The 22,634-nt window shown below is 44.4% G+C and overlaps 1 protein-coding gene across 5 annotated transcripts in view; it reads left to right on the plus strand.

The window, feature by feature from the left end:
* The window catches only part of ENTREP2 (endosomal transmembrane epsin interactor 2), a 414,039-nt gene that overhangs the window by 286,969 nt on the left and 104,436 nt on the right, over positions 1–22,634 (plus strand). For all 5 annotated transcript variants that reach the window (XM_061595016.1, XM_061595017.1, XM_061595021.1 and 2 more), the window contains one exon: positions 6,988–7,098. In XM_061595016.1, coding sequence (XP_061451000.1) covers positions 6,988–7,098 — 111 coding nt within the window. The remainder of the gene's footprint in view (positions 1–6,987; positions 7,099–22,634) is intronic.

A 22,634-nucleotide genomic window follows, 5' to 3' on the forward strand; every position in this document is an offset into this window, starting at 1 on the left:
CTTATGTTGGTATTAGCTTTGACCAAGGTTCAAACAGGTCGATTAATCGAAATGGGAGTGCTCAAATATGCAAACACCCCTGCTCCAATTAGAGCGGCCTCAATTCGAGCCACGTGACCTTCCTCCTGTCAAGCAGAGTCTTTCTGGAAATTTCTGCAGCAGTTTGCTATTTTATTTGTTTATTTTAAATCCTCATGAAAATTCTCCAGCATTTTAATGTGAATTTCTCCTAATACATTTTTGTCACGAGTCTTTTTTCCAAGCCATTTCTTGTCATATAATGCATTGTTGCATGTTACTCTCAGTCATATGTTCATTTTTATGAATACTTTCCCCTACATGCATTTTTGTAAACATTGGTTGGTTAGAAAACTCTATTGTAAAATTCTGGTAAGTGCAAATTTCAAAGGATGGCTGTGTTTCAGTTTTCATATTGTTTCAGAAAGTGCGATTCTCTATTGTCCATACTGACCCACTGCCACCGTCAAACATTCAAATGTATAATGTTGCTGCTCTGACATCGAGTTTTTAAGCATTCTCTTTTATTTATTCTATTATGTCCAGTGGTCTCCCATCTAGCGTGCTGATTAGGTCCACACTTGCGTAGCTTCAGTAAAGCTATTGAAGCACCTGTATTTCCAGTTCATCCACTGGGTCTTGGTATTACACTGATCTAGATATTGTGCGACTCCCAACTCCCATCGACTCCAGCCAATATGGGCAGGGATGATGGGTGTTGTAGTCCAACAACATCTGGAGGGCACCAGGTTGGAAAAGAGATACTGAGTAGGCCCTGACTGATGAGCTATTTCTTTCCCCAACACTTGGGAGAAGCTGAATTGCAGAAAGGCTCTCTCTGTCTCTCTCTTCATGTTACCAGAGGCTATCACAGCAGAACAAAAAGGGCCCTTTCCAGCTCATTGTCCTGTAGAGATTCAGGAAAATAAAACTGGGTGGCAATGACATTTCTTCTTGCTGGTGGTCCATTTTTCCTCGAATTGGCCATTCAGGTGTGGGTGAGGCTAGGGTTGTGCTGGGTGTTTGTAATTCTCTTGCTGTAACTTTCTTTTCCCCCACAGGCTGGAGAGCATATTCAGAAATGGTGTTGTGTTGCATTTCTCTCCAGTGCTGTAAAAGACATATATTACAGCCCTTAGGGCAATGTCTAGGTCCTACCTGAAAATGTGTCTTACCTGTTCTCACACAATAGAGTAATTGCACATTGAAGGAGAGGATGAAAAGCAACGTAGTGCTGGGATTTATGCCCCCATCCTCCTTTTAGCTCCCTTCATTTCAGGGAATACAACAGAATGGTTTGTGGGTAGAGAAAGTCTTGTCTGCTTGTCTGCTTGGGTTGTTCTAGGTGCTCAATAAAAAAGTAGGATTATAGCTCAATGGATGAATTCGCTGCTTTATGTGCAAAAGGTCCCAGGCTAGATATCTGGCTTCTCTAGTTAAGGGAGTAGGTGATGGGACAGGCCTCTTTCTGCCAGAAGCTCTGCTGAGTTGCTGCCAGTCAGAGTAGACAATACTGGACTAAATGGAGAAATAGTCTCACGTCATAACAAGGCATTTTGCTGTGTTTCCAAATGTTCAGTTAGCCAGTGCTGCTGGGCAAATTGAACACTGTTCCCTTACAGGCACAGAAGAAAGGGCTCCCGGTGCCATGACCCTGGGGTTGGACTCCCCATCTTTGGTGGATGAAGCTGAGGATTTGGAGTGGGAAAAGGAATTGTCCTCAGGGCCAGTCCCAGATGTCCCTACTAATGCAGAAACACTCTTGTGCAAGGGGAGCCCATTGTGCCAGTAGCTCTCTGGCCTGAAAAGGTCATGTGGCCTTCCTCTGGCTTCATCTCCAGTGCCCTGCTGGACTCAGTAGTCTCCACCATGCTCAGTTGGAGCTGATGACTAATAAAGCAGGCTGGGCCCCTTTTAAATGAAGAGGGTCCCTTTCACAGAAGTCAGTGCCAGCAACTCAGATAGAGCTGCAGCTTCTGTATAAGCCTCAGTCTGAGACCGACTGGTGCTAACATGGGATGCAAATGTCACTTGGTGAATTAAATATGGTGTTTGAACTGCAGGGCCATTTGATTTGGTTGGATTCTAGCCCATATGACAATTGTTGGCAACAAGATTGCCGATCAGGCTGCAAAAGGGAGATTTGGGACATAAGGATATTGCTATTGTGCTGCCATTTTCCTCCCTGGAAGTAAAAAGTTGGGGTTAAGCAAAAACTGATGAGCTGAATGGCAAAGACGATGGGAAATACATCTCAATGGAAGGAAGGCTCTTCCCTTTTGGCCATCATGAAGGTGGCTAGAACAAGTCAGTCTGTTTAAGATTTTGACTGGACATTGTGCCCTTCTGAGTAATTTGTTTAAGGTCGGGAGAATCTTGGTGATGGTGAAGGAAACAGCTGATCCCTAATATGGGATTGTTTGAGGTATAGGGATGAAAGAGAGTGGCCTGTCCTTTGTAAACTTAATGCCTTGGGCATTTGGCTTTGGGGGGGGCTGTCCTTCAGGACAAAAATATTTGGGGTTTAGCGGTAGAGACTTTGTGGAAGTTTCTGAGGGATACAAGGCTTTATGAATGAGTGTGAGGTGCAGTAACACTATAGCCAGTAGGCGGTGCTCCGAGAGCCTTTCCTATAGCCTCAACTGCTGGTGAAATAGCATTTGAGCTCTGCTCTTACAGAAGGTCCGGCCTGAGCCCGGTGTCCAGCTGACTCCCTAAGTGCCTTGCCCTGTTTGCCCAAACCTGAACTCCTGTACTGCTGAGGCAATCACTCCAGACAGAGCACCCTCTGGTTGTAATTCATGTTGACTCTCAGTGCCCTCTCCCCCTCCTTTCATCTTCCTGTTTTCAAGATCCAAAGTGGGGTGTGTGTGCATTTCCTCTGTCAGGGAGCTGCATAAAGAATGAAGGCCATTCAACCCACTTAGCAACAATTTCTGCTTTTTCTTCAATGCTTCCCCGTTCCTTCCTGCTTAGAAGATGCCAGAGTCAAGTCAGGGAACATAACCTCCTGCTCCTGGTTTCATTCTGAAGGTTCAAGACATTAAGATGGGTGTGGGGAATCTTTGGACCTCCAGATGTTGCTGCATTACATCTACAACCCCTTCAGTCCCAGCAATCCTGCTGATGGGAGTTGTAGTTCAGCAACATCTGGAAGGCCAAAGGTTCCCCACACCTGCATTAAGACATGAAGAAATGGCTGTTAAATTAGTTTTGTTCAAGCAAAATAATGAGGACCAAAAGCCAGCTAGATGGATAGCTAGTGGTGAAAGTCATTATGACTAAGGAATCTGGATATTCGTGCTCCATCTGTAGCTGGATAATTCCCTTAGGAAAGCTAGCCTCCACAAGTTCCGCTGACAAATTAATAACATTTGTTCAGTTGTCACCCAAAGATAAATTGGGAGTAGTTCAACAAGACTTCTGTGTTTTAGAAATACTTTTTATTTCTCTGTTAGCAAAAATGTTGTGCAGATGGACTGTTCTGCTCCCCGTTTTCAGTGGTTTTGGACAAAGGAGCTATGTTTTTCAACTTGTCGTTGTCAGCATGAAGGGGAGATTCCACTGCAGGAAACAACTGTGATTGTACAAGCAGATGTCTCTCTTCCTCCCTTTCTGATAGTACGCAAGTGAGCACATGGGAGACCGCCAGCATACAACAAATAAATAAACTCAGAAAATGAAGCAGGTGCCTGTACAGAATCTTGGGGGTGGCCGTTTAGTCTTTGCTTCTGTGTATTCTTTTGGCTGCCCTTGAGGGTCCCTTGATAGTCTAGCACAAAGAACTAAGCACATGACATATGTCAGCTGCATGGGGAGCATATTAGCCATTGCCATGGAAAGACCAGTGCACCAGTGTCATAAGCAGCTGATGGACTTACACATCTTCTCCTGAGTTTCTGTTGGAAAGGCATTTCCGTATAAAATGGGCAGTTCATTCTTGCTGGAAGCTCTTCCATTTGGCTTTGTGGAAAGCCTCAGTTCCAAGCCGTCATGCTGCTGGAGAAAAAGAATGTTCCGGGGCTTAGTTTAAAGCACCCGGATTGCAATTATGTTAAGCGATTACATGCTGCATTGCACGAATTTGTTTTCCTTGACATGACAGAGGGTAGAAAATTATTCCTGGTGTGGAAAAAGATAAGTCTTTCTTCTCTCTCAGTTCTAGAACCCACTAAGGCCACTCAGTGAAGATGAACATTGGGCAATTCAGGAAAGGCAAAAGGAAGGCCTCCTTCACACAGGGGAGACATTAGGAGGGGAGGGATGTTGCTACTGTTACAATCCTGTGCATGTCTATTCTGAATTAAGCCACTTACTGCTGGGTCAGTGTGCATTGGATTGCAGCCTGAAGATCATTCAATTGCGGCTTCTTATACTAACTACCAAGCAACCAGAAGCAACTGTTCGCTTTTGCCTGCCAGCCCTCTAGCAAAGCCTGAGCCCATTCCCCCAGGAAGGCTGGAGCTATGGTGAGAGCTGTTGCTTCAGCAGTAAAGCAGATCAGACTGGGACCTGTATAGGAGCTGGAAGCTCTGCCCTTTCCTGGCTCTCAGTCAGACCCAATCCAAGCAGGTGTTTCCATGTATCACCTCTTGCTCCTCCCAAATAGCTTCACAGAGAGCTAACTGGGCACTCTGGTGGCACTTGTGAGGTGCCTCCTGACTTGCCATTTCCCCTGCTCTGGGGATATGGAGTTAGATGGGGACTGAGAGTCGAGTCGAACCCAGGAAGCTAGTTGGGGGGGCAGGGGCTCCAGTCCTGTGCCAGGGATGTCCAGCTCTGATAGTTCCTCTGGCATTATGGAGACCTGCTGGAGGGTCCTGTTTCCTTGGATTGCTTTAAGTTGGATTCCTGCATTGAGCAGGAGGTTGAACTTGATGGCCTTATTGGCCCCTTCCAACTCTACTATTCAGAGAGCGACCACCGGCCTTTAAGACTCCAATTCCATCCTACAAATCTCTGTCCTACGGTTCTGTCCGACTCTAGGATGTTAGGTCACTTGCAAGGGGTAAGGCGCCTTAAATGGTCCCAAGACATTGGTTTAGAGATAGGCCAGACCTTGAGTTCCACTAAGCTTTTGGCCCTTCGATCCCTAGCAGTTGAATCCCACGATGCCATCCTGGGGACGTACCAGGATATAATAGATGAAATACGACTGTTGGTTTTGTCTGGTAAAAAATCGAACAACTTTCGATCTTGGTACGATAAGGACTGCAGGGATAAGAAAAAGGAACTCCGCCAACTTACCAGAGCCCTTTCTTGTAAGGGCTCGAACGAGGCTCTACTCCTTTTTCAACAATGCCGAAGAGACTATAAAACCATCATAAGACAAAAAAAAAAGGCCTTTACGAGGATAGCTGGAAAGCTTTGTATAGGGCCGTAAACGAGAATAATATGCCCCCAGTTTTGGGAACTGGTACAAAATGGGTTAAGAAGCTCTCTTTATCGGGTAGATCCGCCAATCTCCCCTGAAGCCTGGGTCTCCCACTTTGCCAGCATATTTGGAACCGGTGTTAGTATCCCCCAAACACCAAAGGGGAATATTTCAATTTTTCCACCTTGGCATCCGGTATCCCCAGTGGAAATTTTGGACCTGATCTCCCAACTAAAAGCCGACAAAGCCCCGGGCGAGGACATGATCCCCCCCGAAGTTTTCCTTTCTGACCCAAACTGGTGGGCGCCGGTTCTCGCTTCCCTTTTCACACATATTAACAATACCGGTGAAATCCCTTCAGGATGACGATCTAGTATAGTGGTTCCAATATTCAAGAAAGGCGACGTGGCGGACCCACGTAACTATAGACCAATAAGTCTTCTCGATACCGTTTCTAAACTGTATGGGAAATACCTTCTTAACAAACTTCACAGCTGCCTTTGATCTTATAGATAGGGATCTACTCTGGCAAAAAATGGCCCGGTCCGATATTGACAAAAGACTGCTTTACTTAATTCGTGTTCTCCACCAGGACAACACATTGCAAGTGCGTCTAGGGTTGCAGGGTCTTCTCACCCACGATATTCAGGTGGGAAAAGGAGTGAAGCAAGGTTGTATACTGGCCCCTTTTCTATTTAACCTTTTTATAAATGATATTATCCCTGCGTTGTCTTCCCCGGCCTTTCCCCCCCCTTCAGTTGGTTCTCGTAAGGTTTCTCTCTTGCTTTACGCCGATGACCTGGCCCTATTATCTTTAAATAAAACTGGACTTAAAAGGATGTCAAACCATTTGAGCTCCTATTACAAGGAGCAGCATTTATCCATCAACCACTCAAAAACCAAGATAGTGGGTTTTGGCAGAAAAAGGGCAATATCGAGTTGGTCGATTGACAGATGCCCGTTAGAACAAGAACTCTACTATTCTAGGATTCTATGATTACCCATACTCCTCCTCTGAGGAGACCTCAGCTTGAAGTTCTGATATACAGAGTCTGCTTTGAAGAGGTGCCCAAGGAGAATTTAGCAAACTCAGTTTATTTTGGCAATTCACCAAAATGTTGGGAAATGGCTCAGTTTGCTTCCAAGCCAATTTTATATTTGGGACAGCGGGAGGGGAGAAACACACAAGAGGACAAAACAGGAACAGTGATTTGTCCAAAAATAGAGAGTGTTCTGGGTATAAATGGAAAGCTGGAGAATATGGGAGCAGCTACAGCACTGCCCAAGTGCGCATGTCATGCTGAGCAACTTTGCATTTTCATATAGTTGCACACAAGAGGTCTCATTCCTCACCCAGATGGCCTGGATCCTCATACAGGCATGAATGCACAGAGTCTGGAAATGCTTACCATCCCCATAGCTGGGAAGGAGGAAATGGACAAAGAGAGTTCATGAATCTCCGGATTGTGCCAGCTGTTGTTATTTGGTTTCTGCGTTCTGGATTCTCAGGACAAATAACCATGTCAGGTGCCTGAGACCCTTGTCAAATCCTGCAACATATAACCAATAGGCTGCTCCCTGTCTTTTTTCTCCAGATCACCTTTTTCATGCTGTTGTCGGCCGTCTGCGTGATGCTCAACTTGGCCGGTTCCATCCTCTCCTGTCAGAATGCTCAGCTGGTCAACTCCTTGGAAGGGTGTCAGCTGGTGAGTAATGAAAAGTCATGTCATCTTTTCTTTTAAAATGATTATTAATTTAATTTTAGAACAAACAGAATAAAAATCTCAAGGATAAATTTTTAAAAATGCAAGGCTCTAAGACATTATGGAATCTCGTGGCCTGTAAGCTTAAGGAAACCAAATACAACTTGGCTGCACATATTGTGCCAAAGTTGTGGGATAGTCACTTTAAACAAGTGTTTAGTTTTAATCCTGATCCATGTCTGAGGACGAGAACTCTCTCACCCATCCGACTTCCTAACATTAACAATACACCTGTCTGGCCTCCAGTATCTACTTCTGAAGTGAAGAGTTTTGTGAAACTATCAGCGGTGCTTCCTACCCTCAGTGATATGGACAAGATCAAATATTTGTTGTTCAGTTTGGACAGATTTGCAATGTTCAATATAGCTAAATTCTCAGTGAAGGCTACTCAGATAAATATATGTGGCCAGTCTCAGTATTTAAGATATTGTTTCTTGTGTATGTTTTATTGCTGTATGTTGTATTTGTTAGGTTTTTATGCTTACGTACAATTAATGTTTATTTGTGTTTCATCTGACTACAACCAGTCTTCAATTGCCTTATTTATACATTCGAGGCTTAAAAATGCAAAACCTGCCGCTAGTTTATTGGGGTGCATTTTTCAAAACTTGAGGGTGGATTCTTTACATCTCAAGAGTTTATTATTACACCGTAGCACCTCTCATGGCAGTTGCTTTGGATGCTTGCAGGGAAAATGTGCATGCCATCTTCTTTATTGCAGCTTGTGGCAGGTGACATACCCCTTTCCTCCCACCCAAAACTGGGAAATTGACATTCTGTGCCAATTTGCACAGAAGGTCAAATTGAAAGGTCAATCTGAGAACATGATGGGACCATCTCCTCATCAACCCTGTGAGTCTCCAGACCTCTCCTCCATCCCCCACCTCTGCCCAGCTAGAAGCCTCCTTCTCCTTCTTCATTGACATATGAACCTCCAATCATCATTCTTCAATATCTAATATTTCATAAGCCATAAATATGTTTGGGCCCAGGTTCTGTGAAGGACAACCTTCTTCTGCATGAGTCTGGCCTCCCACTATATTTGTCATCAAAGGTCTTACTCCACAACCCACTACTGTCAGAGCTTCAGCTAGTGGGGATACCTAACAGGCCCCTTTTGGTTCCAGCACCCAGACTCTGAAGCTCTCTACCTCAAGAAGTCCAGTTGGCTTGTGGGTGTCAGGTAAGGAAGGGCAAATCAGTCCATTTCAGCTTCTTTCATTTTTTCATTTTTCCAGACTTAAGTTTGGTAATCCACAATTCCACATTAGTTTGCAATTAAAAAAAAAAGTCCTCATAAAAATTCATCAGCGTTTTAGTGTGAATTTTTCCTAATATACACATTTTTGAATGCGAATGTAGTCGAATATAACTTTGTAGCCAAAGGCCTTAACAATATAGACATAACATTTTAAAATGAACCTTTTCCATAATATGCAAAGCATTTCCCCACAATATAAAGCATTTTAATGTCATTTTCACTAATGTATGCATTTTTATACCGACACTATTTGGTCCCCGCCCCCTGTTTCAGCCCTGTCACTCTTTTGGAAGTTACTTGTACCTCCTTCTTGATCTCTCTGCAGCTTTTGAAACCACTGATCACAGTATCCTCCTGGCCTGGCTCCTTGGAATGGGAAATTGGGACATTATGTTGGGGTGGTCCTGGTCCTTCCTACCGGCTGAGTCCAGAGAGTAGTATTGGAAGAGTGCTTTTTGGCCCCCTGGCATTTATGCTATGGGGTGTTGCAGGGCACTATTTTATCCCCAAGGCTATTTAATATCTCTGTCTGTATGAAGCCACTGGGAGCTTTTATTAGGACTTTGGGGGCAAGGTGTTATCTGTACCCTGATGACACTCAGATCTATTTCTCCATAATATCTAAATCAGGAGAGGCCATGCAGGCCCTGGACTGGTGCCTGGATGCAGTGGTAGGATGGATGAGGGAAAATATGCTGAGCTTGACAGACAGAGTCAAGACAGAGGCACTGGGGGTGAGTGGTTCCCGTGTCCAAAACGTTGGACAATTTCCTGTCCCTTGAAGGCACAGGTACATGGTCTGGGGTTGCTTTTAGACCCATCGTTGTCACTATTATTATTATTATTAATTATTATTATTATTATTATTATTATTATATCTTTATTTTTTCCCTCCCTGTTTTCCAAACTGGAACTCAAGGCGGCTTCCAGATAAAAATACATATAATTAAGAACATACAATAGTCTAAAATAAATAGAATTAAACTATTTGCAATATTAAAACCGTTCAAACATACACTTAATAAATCACCTCCATTTAAAATAGTACAAGTAAACAATAACAACGCAGCACCCTCTTCAAGCCATGACCTTAGCAACCGTCAGCTCCAAAGGCCTGTTGGAATAAACAAGTCTTTACCTTGCCGACAGAAGAATGGCAAAGAGGTGGCCATTCTTGCCTCCCTAGGCAGGGAATTCTAGAGCCTAGGGGCAGCCACCAAAAAGGCCCTATCTAGAGGCCACGGTAGCCTCAGTGACCAGAAGTGTCTTTTATCAGCTATGCCTGGTACAACAGCTACAACCATTCCTGGACCAGGAGAGGTTGACCATACCAGTTTGGCCACTGGTGACTTCAAGACTGGGGTACAGCAATATATCCTGTGTGGGGCTTCACTTGTGCTTGACATGGAAGCTGCAGCTAATGCAGAATGCTGCAGCAAGGAGTGAGACCCTGTCAGTGTATAACACGTCTTCTCAAAGATCTGCACTGCTTACTAATCTGTTACCAGGCCAAGGTCATGGTGTTACTATTGATAGACAAAGCTCAAAGTCCTTAATAGCTTAGGACCAGTTTACTTGTGGGGCTCCCTTACCTAATGGGTGCCCACTTGACTGCTTTGATCTATGGAACTATCAAGGGTGCCACAATAATATTCATTCTGCGCTTGTAAGAAATCTTTTTGTCTTGTGGCAGCACCTACGCTTTGGAAGTCCTTTGCGGTATTCTTTTTGGCGCCCGTTTAAAACATTTTTGTTTAGGCAAGCCTATCCAGGCACATAGATGATGTTGCATTTGAATTTCTTTTGTTGTGTTTCTTGATGTTGTTGTGGTTTAATTTCTTTTTGGTCGACTACTGTTTTAATTGTTTTTTTTAAATGTTTTTAATTTTTTATTTAACAGTTTTTATTGATAATTTCAGTGTTTCTTGTAAACCACTTAGGGCGCAATCCAACTTGTATTTGTGCCAGGCTGGAGGGAGTTGGATGTCACTCCACCAGCAGAAGCCCCTCATCCCGACTGACCCACACCACCACCAAGGAGCCGGTGGAAGGCCCCAAAATGGGGCATTCCGGGGGCGTGGCAGAGGTGGAGCCGAGGGGAGTTGACTTCTGCTATATCCAACTCCCCTTTGGAGCACTCCCATGGGTCCTGAACCAGCCAAAACTTCCACTGGCAAAAAGGTCAGCGTAGGTAAATCATTACAATGGTAGTCACTGGAGAGCACTTACTCCCCAGTAGGAGTATTCATCAGAGCCAGCTTTTACATCCCAGCCCCCATGCGCAGCTCCTGACTGAGCTTGTGTGCAGTCAGCCCAGCAGCTCCCAAAAGGCAAGGGGATGCTGCAGAGTGTCCTGCCAGCCCCTTATCCGCCAGCCCCCCATTCTGCTGGATTCCCATCAGTTGGATAGCTCTGCCTGATGCTTTGTTGCAATCAGGCGGTATGTAAATTTTGTTAAATAAATAAATATTTATGTTAAATAAATAAATAAGCCTTTTTGTACACAGTACTTGGCTGGAGAAATGTCCTGCAAAGTGTGAATTTTGAAGGACAGCTGTGTTTCGGCTCACATGTTGTTTTTTAACATGAATTAGGTAAGATCACCTTTAAATGTGTACTGAATAGAATTTCTTCCCCATCTCTATTGTCTGGTTTAATTTTTATAGACTACCACTCCAAGAAATGACAAACCTTGACAATAGTGAGAGAACTCTGAGGGTATCTAGCAACCCCAGCTAGGCAACAAGGACCAAGAAATGCAGAGCTGGAAGGAATCTTGGAGGTCATCTAGGCCAGGACAGCCAACATGGTGCCCTCCAGATACTATAACTCCAGTCATCCCTGATTATTGGCCACATTGATGGAACTTGGAGCCCCAAAGATTTGAAGGGTACCACATTTGCTGCCCCTGATCTAGCCCGACTCCCTGCTCTAGGCAGGTTCTGCAATGCAGGACACAACTATTACAGAATCCTCAACAGATGGCCATCCAGCTTCCGCTGAAATACCTCCAGAAAAGTAGAGCCCACTACCTCCCAAGACAGGGTGTTCCACTGTTGAACAGCACGTTACATTAGGAAGTTTCTTCTGATGTATAGGACTTGGTTTCCAGACCCGGGAATGGGGGCGAGAGCTGAATTTCCCATACGGATATGAACTAATCCTCCAGGGCCAAGACTGCAGGCTTTTAGTAGTTCATATCTCTTTACAGGCCAACTTTTAAATTTAACTTAGGGGGTCAGGAAGATTGAGGAAACAACATTATTTATCATTCCAGCGGCAACGGAGACACCCAGTTGTAGGCAAAAGCATGCAGGTGCTTAAAGAGATGTTACAAAGATGGTTGCAGTTTAATCAGGGGTCTGCTTGGTCTTTAAATGTAATGAGATGTATAAATTGGTAGGATGAAGGCTTTGGAAATGCAATCCAGCAGAGGAAACTCTGAAGAGGAAAAAGCAGCAAGGAAATTGAAAAATAAATCACACCGATTGTGTTAAGGGCTTCTTTTCTAGACCCAAAGGGGTAAAAACTAGCTTTGGAGGGTCGTTTTATTGATTCAGGCTTAACAATGGCAACCCAAAATACAATGTATGCCTCCTTTTAGCCATAAGTGGGAAATTAGGAATATTAAGCCCTAGGAAATGTTAGTTCCTTTATGCTATGAAATCTGGTTATACCTTTTCCATTTTCCTCTATTTATAATGTTAATTAAAAGTTGACTCCCTTACAGCATTTCTGCACTTGCATTTGTCTGCTTTCTATTTACGGTGACTAACATATTTTTTCTCACTGAGTGTTGATGCCATTCCCTAACCCTCCCCAGACTAAAGCTGTGTGTCTCATTGAGATGCATAGTATTCAGCCATAGCAATCAGCTCTGCATCTATTTAAGACCTTCTAATAGTCTGAATGCAGCTGGTTAAGCTCTAATAATCTGAACCAGGAGACTGGTGCTGCCTAATATTTCTCTTTACATTTTGCATTTCAGTTAGACAATTCGTTTGCTAGTCTTCTGCATGCATCTCTTCTGAAATGAATATGAAAGATAAAGGACAATGGTTTCCCCTGCCTAGACTGGAAGTTAGTAAACATGTATTCTTGTATGTGACTTTGCGGCAGTTGCAACATTAGACTTCTGGTTGTTTGATCCCAAATGTTTCCAAGGGTAACTGCATTTTAAAAAGTAGAAAATAGCCACCTCAAGCTGATAAAAGATGACAAATACACATTCTTTAAAATCCTATCCTGCCTCCCACCCCCTTAACCTGGCCAAAAAGTAAGCCAGCCCAAATACAAATGTTTAAAGCCATGCAGAAATATTACGTGGTGATCTTCCTAGAAGGTGCCACTTTGGACTGTCCATGGGGACGCTTCCTGATTCAATCCTTCCTTGTAGTGGAGACTCTGAACCTCTGGCAAACTACCATGAAAAAGAGACATCCTGGCTTTCTCTCTGCTTTTCTATGTATGAGCAGGGCCGGCCCCAGGCATGCCAGGGCCCTTGGGCACCAGCCTGCCCCGGGCCCCGGAACTCCCCTTCTGCGATTCGTGGCAGGATTGGTACAGCAGATCGCAGGGCAGGAGATCCCATGCCGCCCGCCATTCCCCTGTTCTACTTACCTTTATTTGTGCTGTTTTTTTGGTGGCGCGCACTGCAGACGCAGGTTTGCCATCAATCAAGATGGCGGTCGAGATTTCCATAAGGGGCTGAAGCCTCTGCCGCCATCTTGGTTGATGGCACGCATGCATGCTGCATGCACGCATTGCTGCCATCAACCAAGATGGCGGCAGAAGCTTCAGGCCCTTATGGAAATCTCGACCGCCATCTTGATTGATGGCAAACCTGCGCGTGCAGCCGCAAAAAACAACAGAGAGAAAGGCAGGTGAAACGGGGGAATGGCGGCGGCTCTGAAACTCCTGCCCTGCTATCCGTGGCAGGATTGCTGCTGCAGATTGCAGAAGAGAAGCGCAGGAACCCCACAGGGGGCCCTGATGCCCCAGGGGCCCTCGGCCAGTGCCCCACCTGGCCGCCCTTTAGAACCGGCCCTGTGTATGAAGACCTGGGCTTGGAATTTTTTTAGAAACATAGGAGAACATTCAAATTTGCAGTTCCCCTGTCTGCATTCAGAAGTGATATAGTCCAGAAAGACCTATACTTTGTAATATAGATACTATTTATTCCAAGAATTACATCCTGCCATTCTTTCTGAGGGGAAAAACACCAAGGTGGCTAACTAGAAAAAGAAAAAATTGCAGTACCCAAATAACAACATCCAGTTAAAGTCCAGCACAATAACAAGCCTTATCAGGGACATTATAGCTGTGTCCCACTCCCAGCATGATAGTTCTCCTGCTATCATGGAGAAGGAGGGCATCCATCCAAGGAAAAGAGAAACTATCCCTTAGAAGGGACCCATTCTTGGGGGACAAGCAGATATCCTCTTGTGCTACTTCTCTGGGGGCAGTGGGATCCTAGTAGTGGGTGATTCAATCATTAGGAACATAGACAGTGGGGTATGTGATAGGCACACAGACTACAGGGTGATTTGCCTGCCTGGTGCAAAGGTTGCAGATGTCGCCCTTTGTTTAGGTAGCTTGGTAGATGGTGCTGGGGAGGAGTCAGTAGTCGTAGTGCACATTGGCACCAATGACATGGGAAAATACATTTGTGAGGTCCTGGAAGCAAAATGTAGATTGCTAGGTAGGATGCTGAAAGCCAGGGCCTCCAAGATAGCTGTCTCTGAAGTGCTACTGGTTCCACACACAGGTCCAGTCACACAGCACAGCTCTGCAGTCTCAATGTGTGGATGAGACTATAGTGTCAGCATGAGGAGTTTGGATTTCTTGGGCACCAGGGAACATTTTGGAACAAGCCAGGGCTGTACAAAAGGGACAGGCTCCACTTGAACCGGGATGCAACCAGACTGCTGGCATTTAAAATCAAAAAGGTGGCAGAGCAGCTTTTAAACTGATTGAGGGGGGGAAGCCAACAGGAGCTGAAGATGATCAGGTTTGGAACAAGTCTCCTCCCTGGGAATCAAGTCATAAAAATGATGAAAATTTAAATGGGGTAGGCCTAGAACGTGGCACTGTGAGTGCAGGAGCACAGGGTAGCATTTCAGAGAGGTCAAATTGCCACAGGCCAAACTAAAAGTGCCAAAGACACTTGAAAAGAGACAGTGTATATAAGCGTCTAAATGCTAATACTAGAAGCTTCTGGGCCAAGATGGGAGAACTGGAGTGGTTGGTCTTAGAGGACAGCATTTTTATAGTGAGCATAACTGAAACCTGGTGGAACAGAGAAAGCCAGTAGGACACAATTTTGTTTTGCACCAGTGTTTTGCACCGCCTGCAGCATGTACGACTATCTGCCTGTTGGACAGAAGTCGTGGGTGTGCTCTCGGTGCAATGAGCTCCTGGCTCTCCGGGAACGACTTCATTTCCTTGAGGCCAAGGTGGCGGACCTGGAAAAGCTGAGAGAGGCAGAGAGGTGTGTGGAGGAGGCCTTCAGGGACGTTATAGCTGTGTCCCACTCCAACGATGATAGCTCTCCTGCTATCATGGAGAACGATGGTCTCGGGGAAGGAGAGCATCCAGCCGAGGAAGAGGGAAACGATCCCGTAGAAGGGACCCATTCCTTGGGGGATGAGCAGCTATCCTCTCGTGCGGAGGATATATCTCCAGGGGGTGGAGGGATCCTTGTAGTGGGTGATTCGATCATTAGGAACATAGACAGTGGGGTGTGTGATGGGCGTGTAGACCGCAAGGTGTTTTGCCTGCCTGGTGCGAAGGTTGCGGATATCGCCCATCGTTTAGATAGTTTGGTAGACAGTGCTGGGAAGGAGTCAGTGGTTGTGGTGCACATTGGCACCAACGACATGGGGAAATGCAGCCGTGAGGTCCTGGAAGCAAAATTTAGGTTGCTAGGTAGGATGCTGAAAGCCAGGACCTCCAAGGTGGCTTTCTCTGAAATGCTACCAGTTCCACGCGCAGGACCAGCCAGACAGGCCCAGCTTCGCAGTCTCAATGCGTGGATGAGACGATGGTGTCGGGTGGAAGGGTTCGGATTTGTTAGGCACTGGGGAACATTTTGGGACAAGCCGGGCCTGTACAAAAGGGACGGGCTTCTCTTGAACCAGAATGGAACCAGACTGCTGGCACTTAAAATTAAAAAGGTAGCAGAGCAGCTTTTAAACTGACTGAGGGGGGAAACCCGACAGGAGCTGAGAAAGGTCCGGTTCGGAATAAACCTCCCCCCTGGGATAAAAACCAAAGAAATGATGAAATTTTAAAAGGGGTAGGCCTAGAAGTAGGCATTGTGAGAGCAGGGGCACAGGATATAAATTCAGAAGAGCAAAATTACCACAGGCCTAACCACAAGTGCCAAAGACACTTGAAGAGAGACACTGCTTACAAGTGCCTGTACGCTAATGCTAGGAGCCTGCGAACCAAGATGGGAGAACTGGAGTGCTTGGTCTTAGAGAAGAGCATTGATATAGTGAGCATAACGGAGACCTGGTGGAATGGAGAAAACCAGTGGGATACGGTTATCCCTGGATATAAACTATATCGGAAGGACAGGGAAGGACGTATTGGTGGTGGAGTCGCTCTATACGTGAAAGAGGGCATTGAATCCAGCAAGCTCGAAACCCCAAAAGAGGCAGACTCCTCCACAGAATCGTTGTGGGTGGTGATACCGTGCCCCAGGAGGGACTTAATACTGGGAACGATCTATCGTCCCCCTGATCAAAATGCTCAGGGAGACCTTGAGATGAGATATGAAATTGAGGAAGCATCCAAACTAGGAAATGTGGTAGTAATGGGTGACTTCAACTACCCGGACATAGACTGGCTGCATATGTGTTCCAGTCATGACAAAGAAGCAAAGTTTCTAGATATTCTAAATGACTATTCCCTAGATCAGTTGGTCATGGAACTGACCAGAGGGACGGCAACCCTGGACTTAATCCTCAGTGGGGACCGGGACCTGGTGCGAGATGTAAGTGTTGTTGAACCGATTGGGAGCAGTGACCACAGTGCTATTAAATTAAACATACATGTAACTGGCCAATTGCCACGAAAATCCAACACGGTCACATTTGACTTCAGAAGAGGAAACTTCACAAAAATGAGGGGATTGGTAAAAAGAAAGCTGAAAAGCAAAGTCCAGAGGGTCACATCACTCGAAAATGCTTGGAAGTTGTTTAAAAACACTATATTAGAAGCTCAACTGGAGTGCATACCGCAGATCAGAAAAGGTACCGCCAGGGCCAAGAAGATGCCAGCATGGTTAACGAGCAAAGTCAAGGAAGCTCTTAGAGGCAAAAAGTCTTCCTTCAGAAAATGGAAGTCTTGTCCAAATGAAGAAAATAAAAAAGAACACAAACTCTGGCAAAAGAAATGCAAGAAGACAATAAGGGATGCTAAAAAAGAATTTGAGGAGCACATTGCTAAGAACATAAAAACCAACAACAAAAAATTCTATAAATACATTCAAAGCAGGAGACCATCTAGGGAAACAATTGGACCCTTGGATGATAAGGGAGTCAAAGGTGTACTAAAGAACGATAAGGAGATTGCAGAGAAGCTAAATGAATTCTTTGCATCTGTCTTCACAGTGGAAGATATAGGGCAGATCCCTGAACCTGAACTAACATTTGCAGGAAGGGATTCTGAGGAACTAAGACAAATAGTGGTAACGAGAGAGGAAGTTCTAAGCTTAATGGACAATATAAAAACTGACAAATCACCAGGCCCGGATGGCATGCACCCGAGAGTTCTCAAAGAACTCAAAGGTGAAATTGCTATCTGCTAACTAAAATGTATAACTTGTCCCTCGGGTCCTCCTCCGTGCCTGAGGGCTGGAAAGTGGCAAATGTAACGCCAATCTTCAAAAAGGGATCCAGAGGGGATCCCGGAAATTACAGGCCAGTTAGCTTAACTTCTGTCCCTGGAAAACTGGTATAAAGTATTATTAAAGCTAGATTAACTAAGCACATAGAAGAACAAGCCTCGCTGAAGCAGAGCCAGCATGGCTTCTGCAAGGGAAAGTCCTGTCTCAGTAACCTATTAGAATTCTTTGAGAGTGTCAACAAGCATATAGATAGAGGTGATCCAGTGGACATAGTGTACTTAGACTTTCAAAAAGCGTTTGACAAGGTACCTCACCAAAGGCTTCTGAGGAAGCTTAGCAGTCATGGAATAAGAGGAGAGGTCCTCTTGTGGATAAGGAATTGGTTAAGAAGCAGAAAGCAGAGAGTAGGAATAAACGGACAGTTCTCCCAATGGAGGGCTGTAGAAAGTGGAGTCCCTCAAGGATCGGTATTGGGACCTGTACTTTTCAACTTGTTCATTAATGACCTAGAATTAGGAGTGAGCAGTGAAGTGGCCAAGTTTGCTGACGACACTAAATTGTTCAGGGTTGTTAAAACAAAAAGGGATTGCAAAGAGCTCCAAAAAGATCTCTCCAAACTGAGTGAATGGGCGGAAAAATGGCAAATGCAATTCAATATAAACAAGTGTAAAATTATGCATATTGGAGCAAAAAATCTGAATTTCACATATACGCTCATGGGGTCTGAACTGGTGGTGACCGACCAGGAGAGAGACCTCGGGGACAGCACGATGAAAATGTCGACCCAGTGTGCGGCAGCTGTGAAAAAGGCAAATTCCATGCTAGCAATAATTAGGAAAGGTATTGAAAATAAAACAGCCGATATCATAATGCCGTTGTATAAATCTATGGTGCGGCCGCATCTGGAATACTGTGTACAGTTCTGGTTGCCTCATCTCAAAAAGGATATTATAGAGTTGGAAAAGGTTCAGAAGAGGGCAACCAGAATGATCAAGGGGATGGAGCGACTCCCTTACGAGGAAAGGTTGCAGCATTTTGGGCTTTTTAGTTTAGAGAAAAGGCGGGTCAGAGGAGACATGATAGAAGTGTATAAAATTATGCATGGCATTGAGAAAGTGGATAGAGAAAAGTTCTTCTCCCTCTCTCATAATACTAGAACTCGTGGACATTCAAAGAAGCTGAATGTTGGAAGATTCAGGACAGACAAAAAGAAGTACTTCTTTACTCAGCGCATAGTTAAACTATGGAATTTGCTCCCGCAAGATGCAGTAATGGCCACCAGCTTGGATGGCTTTAAAAGAAGATTAGACAAATTCATGGAGGACAGGGCTATCAATGGCTACTAGCCATGATGGCTGTGCTCTGCCACCCTAGTCAGAGGCAGCATGCTTCTGAAAACCAGTTGCCGGAAGCCTCAGGAGGGGAGAGTGTTCTTGCACTCAGGTCCTGCTTGCGGGCTTCCCCCAGGTACCTGGTAGGCCACTGTGAGAACAGGATGCTGGACTAGATGGGCCACTGGCCTGATCCAGCAGGCTCTTCTTATGTTCTTATGTTCTTAATTATAGCATTGAATCCAGCAAGCTAGAAACCCCAAAAGAATGGAATCACAGAATAGTAGAGTTGGAAGACCATCGAGTCCATCCCCCTGCTCAGTGCAGGAATCCAAAGAATCTGTGGAGGCAGACTTCTCCACAGATTTGTTGTGGGTTATGATACCAGGCCCCAAGAGTAATTTAGTTCTGGGGACATGCTATTGTCTGCCTGATCAAAATGCTCAGGGAGACCCTGAGGTGAAAAATGAAATCAAGAAAGCATCCAGACTAGGAAGTGTTGTAGTAATGGGTGACTTCAAATATCCTGACATAGACCAGCTACATGTATGTTCCAATCACGACAAAAAGGTAAAATCTCTAGATATCCTAAATAACTGTACCACAGAACAGTTGGTCATGGAACCGACCAGAGGGATGGCAACCCTGGACTTAATCTTAAGTGGCACCCAGGACCTGCTGTGAGATGCAAGTGTTTTCAAAGTGATTGGGAGCAGTAACCATAGCGTTATTCAATTAAACATTCATGTAAATGGCCAATTGCCAAGGAAATCCAACAAGGTTACATTTGACTTCAAAAGAGGGAACTTCCCCAAAATGAGGTGACTGCTAAAAGGAAAGATGAAAGGTGAAGTCAGGAGGGTCAAATCGCTCTAAAATGCTTGGGATTTGTTTTAAAAACACAGTATTAGAAGGTCAAGAGGAGTGTATACAGCAGATCAGGAAAAGTACCACCAGGGCCAAGAGGATGTCATTGTGGTTAACAAGCAGAGTCAAAGGTGCTATTAGAGGCAAGAAGGCCTCCTCCAAAAAATGGAAGCCTTATCCAAATGAGGAAAATAAAAAGGAACACAACTCTGGCAGAAGAAATGCAAGAAGACAGTAAGAGATGATTTTAAAAAAGAATTTGAGACGTGCGTTGCTGAAAACATAAAAAGAAACAAACATATTTAAATACATTCAAAGCAGGAGACTGTCTAGGGAGGTGGTTGGACCCTTGGATGACAAGGGAGTCAAAGGTGGGCTATAGCAGGATAAGGAGATTGCAGAGAAGCTAAATGAATTCTTTGCATCTGTCTTCACAGTGGAGGATATAGGGCAGATCCCTGTGCCTGAATAAGGAAGGGAGTCTGAGGGACTGAGGCAAACAGTGGTGATAAGAGATGAAGTTTTAGGCTTAATAGACAAAATAAAAATGGACATATCACCAGGTCTGGATGCCATCCAGATGAGAGATCTCAAAAAAATCAATTGTGAGATTGCTGATCTCCTAACAAAAATATGTAACTTGTTCCTCAGATCCACCTCCATGCCTGAGGCCTGGAAAGTGGCCAACATAACACCAATCTCTAAAAAGAGATGGGTGGGGGGGAATCCCAGAAATTACAGTTAGCTTAATGTCTGTCCCAGGAAAACTGGTAGAAAGTATTGGTAAAGATAAGATAACCAAGCATATAGAAGAATGAGCCTTGCTGAAGCAGAACCAGCATGGTTTCTGCAAGGACAAGTCCTATCTCACTTATTAGAGTTATTATTATTATTATCGTTCCAAAACTGGAACTCACGGCGGCTTACAGATAAAAACACATATAATTAAAACATACAGAGTCTAGATTAAAATAAAATTAAACTAATTCCAATATTAAAACCATTCATACTTATAGCTAAAAGAGAATCAAGAGTTCTTTGAAAGTGTCAACAAGCAACAAGAGAGGTGATCCAGTGCAGCCTTTCCCAATTTTTTTGTTGCCAGGCCTGGCCTCCAAGAGGTCTTCTGTATCTTTACAAGTTGTGCAGGGGGAAGGGAGAATTCCACCTTGTGGTTTTTCCCATTGCAGTGTTGCAAGAACACATGAACTTGGCTGAATTTCCCTTCTCTTAAAAATACAGAATCATTATTTATTTATTTATTTATTTATTTTTATTTATAGACCGCCCATAGCTAGTAGCTCTCTGGGCGGTGTACAAAACAGATTAAAATACAATATTACAATAAAATCAATAACACATATCAACACAATTTAAAACGAAAAACATTAGACATAAAACATTAACATTAAAATTAAAATTAAAATGCCTGGCGCCTAAATGAAAGTACCGTAGGCACCAGGCGTATCTCTTCAGGTAAGCTGTTCCACAATTCAGGGGCCACTACAGAAAAGGCCCTAGATCTAGTAACAATCCTCCGGGCGTCCTGATGAGATGGTACCCGGAGGAGGGCCTTAGATACTGAACGAAGTGAACAGGTAGGTTCATAGCGGGAGAGGCGTTCCACAAGGTATTGAGGTCCCACACCATTCTCAGGCCCTGAGCCTGGCAACCCTACTAACACCGTCTTTAAGCATCCTGTCACTGTGCATAGCAGTGGTTCCCAACCTTTATGAGTACAGGTCCCCCTTTGTAACCTCAAAAATGTTTGCAACCCCCACATGCTAATTGTTGTAATTTAAGTCTCTGTTAATTGAAAAACTCCATAATGTCGCATTAAATAATGTGATGATGATGATGATATTTGTTGCCTGCCCTTCACTAGAAGGTCCCAGGGCAGGTTACAGCAATATAAACAACTTTTAACAAATTTTGAATGAAATGAAAGGAAGGAGATAAAAGTAAACCACCCAGCGTGAAGAGAGCCTGGTTGATGCCAGGGAACTTGGACTCTTGTTTTAGGTGTTCCAACTGTATACAGCGATGCCTCCTCTTCAGCACTCGGCTCAGGAAGCTCCATATGACAATAATAATGTCTAACAGACAGAATGTCAACAGGTGAAGTTTTCCCTATAATTGTATTTCCATACTAGAAAAGGCTTGATTTAATTTCTGTTTAATTTCTGCCTGCCACACAGCTGTTAAAGGCCCTGCTATCTTCCACTGCCAACCCTAAACCATGCAAAGAACTCAAGGACAAAATTTGGGCAACTTAACATATTTTAAAATATTTAAAATATATTTAAATGCATTTAAAATGAACATATACAACTGTATAAAAACACACTCAAAGCCTTAATAAAGAGCAACAAAAATACACTGAGCAGGTGCAGTTTCACATTTTTCAAACTTACTTTACCCATCTTTTTTTTTGCTCACTTACCGCTTGGGATCAGACACTAACTCTCAGCCTAACCTACCTCATATGGCTGTTGCTCCATTGAATTCTGTAGGACTTACTTCTGAGTAGACTTGGTTAGGACTGCAGCCTAAGTCCTTGTATTATTGGCATATTTTTTTTATTTCCTTTAACCAGAATGATGCATCTTTGTATGCTAAAGCCCCATGCCCCCCCCCCCGTAGTACAGCTTCAAAGCTTCAGCAAAATCTTAGTCTGGTTGATCATTGCAATTTGATTTACCTGGGAGTAAGCCCCATTAAATTTGAAGAGACTTATTTTTGAGTAGACATGTATACATTGTACTAGAAGTTAATTACACAGTGAATTTTTAAGGAGTGCCCAGATATGTATTTGTGGGGGAATGCTCTGGGACTCCGTCCTGTTATTTTGGCAGACAGCCCCCTCCCAGGGTCCCTCTGTCTCTATAGCCAGAGTCAATCCCTCACTGTCGCTGACAGAAGAGAGGGGGGAGAGGCACTGGAGTTTCAATAAGCCCAGCTGGCCCCTTCTCTTGATGCACTTGCTCGTCTGTTGCGCTGTGCTGCTCAGCTCAACTGACTGTGCTGACTGGAAGGAAGGAAGGGGAGGCAGAAGCGGCTGTGTGCGCATGCAGTGCAGGCTCACAAATTGGTGGTACACAGACCAGCCATTAATCATTTTTAAATTATAAATAATTATTTTGGCTCTTTGTGACCTGCCCTTGGA

The sequence above is a fragment of the Rhineura floridana genome, chromosome 14, assembly GCF_030035675.1.
Source record: "Rhineura floridana isolate rRhiFlo1 chromosome 14, rRhiFlo1.hap2, whole genome shotgun sequence".
NCBI lineage: Eukaryota > Metazoa > Chordata > Lepidosauria > Squamata > Rhineuridae > Rhineura > Rhineura floridana.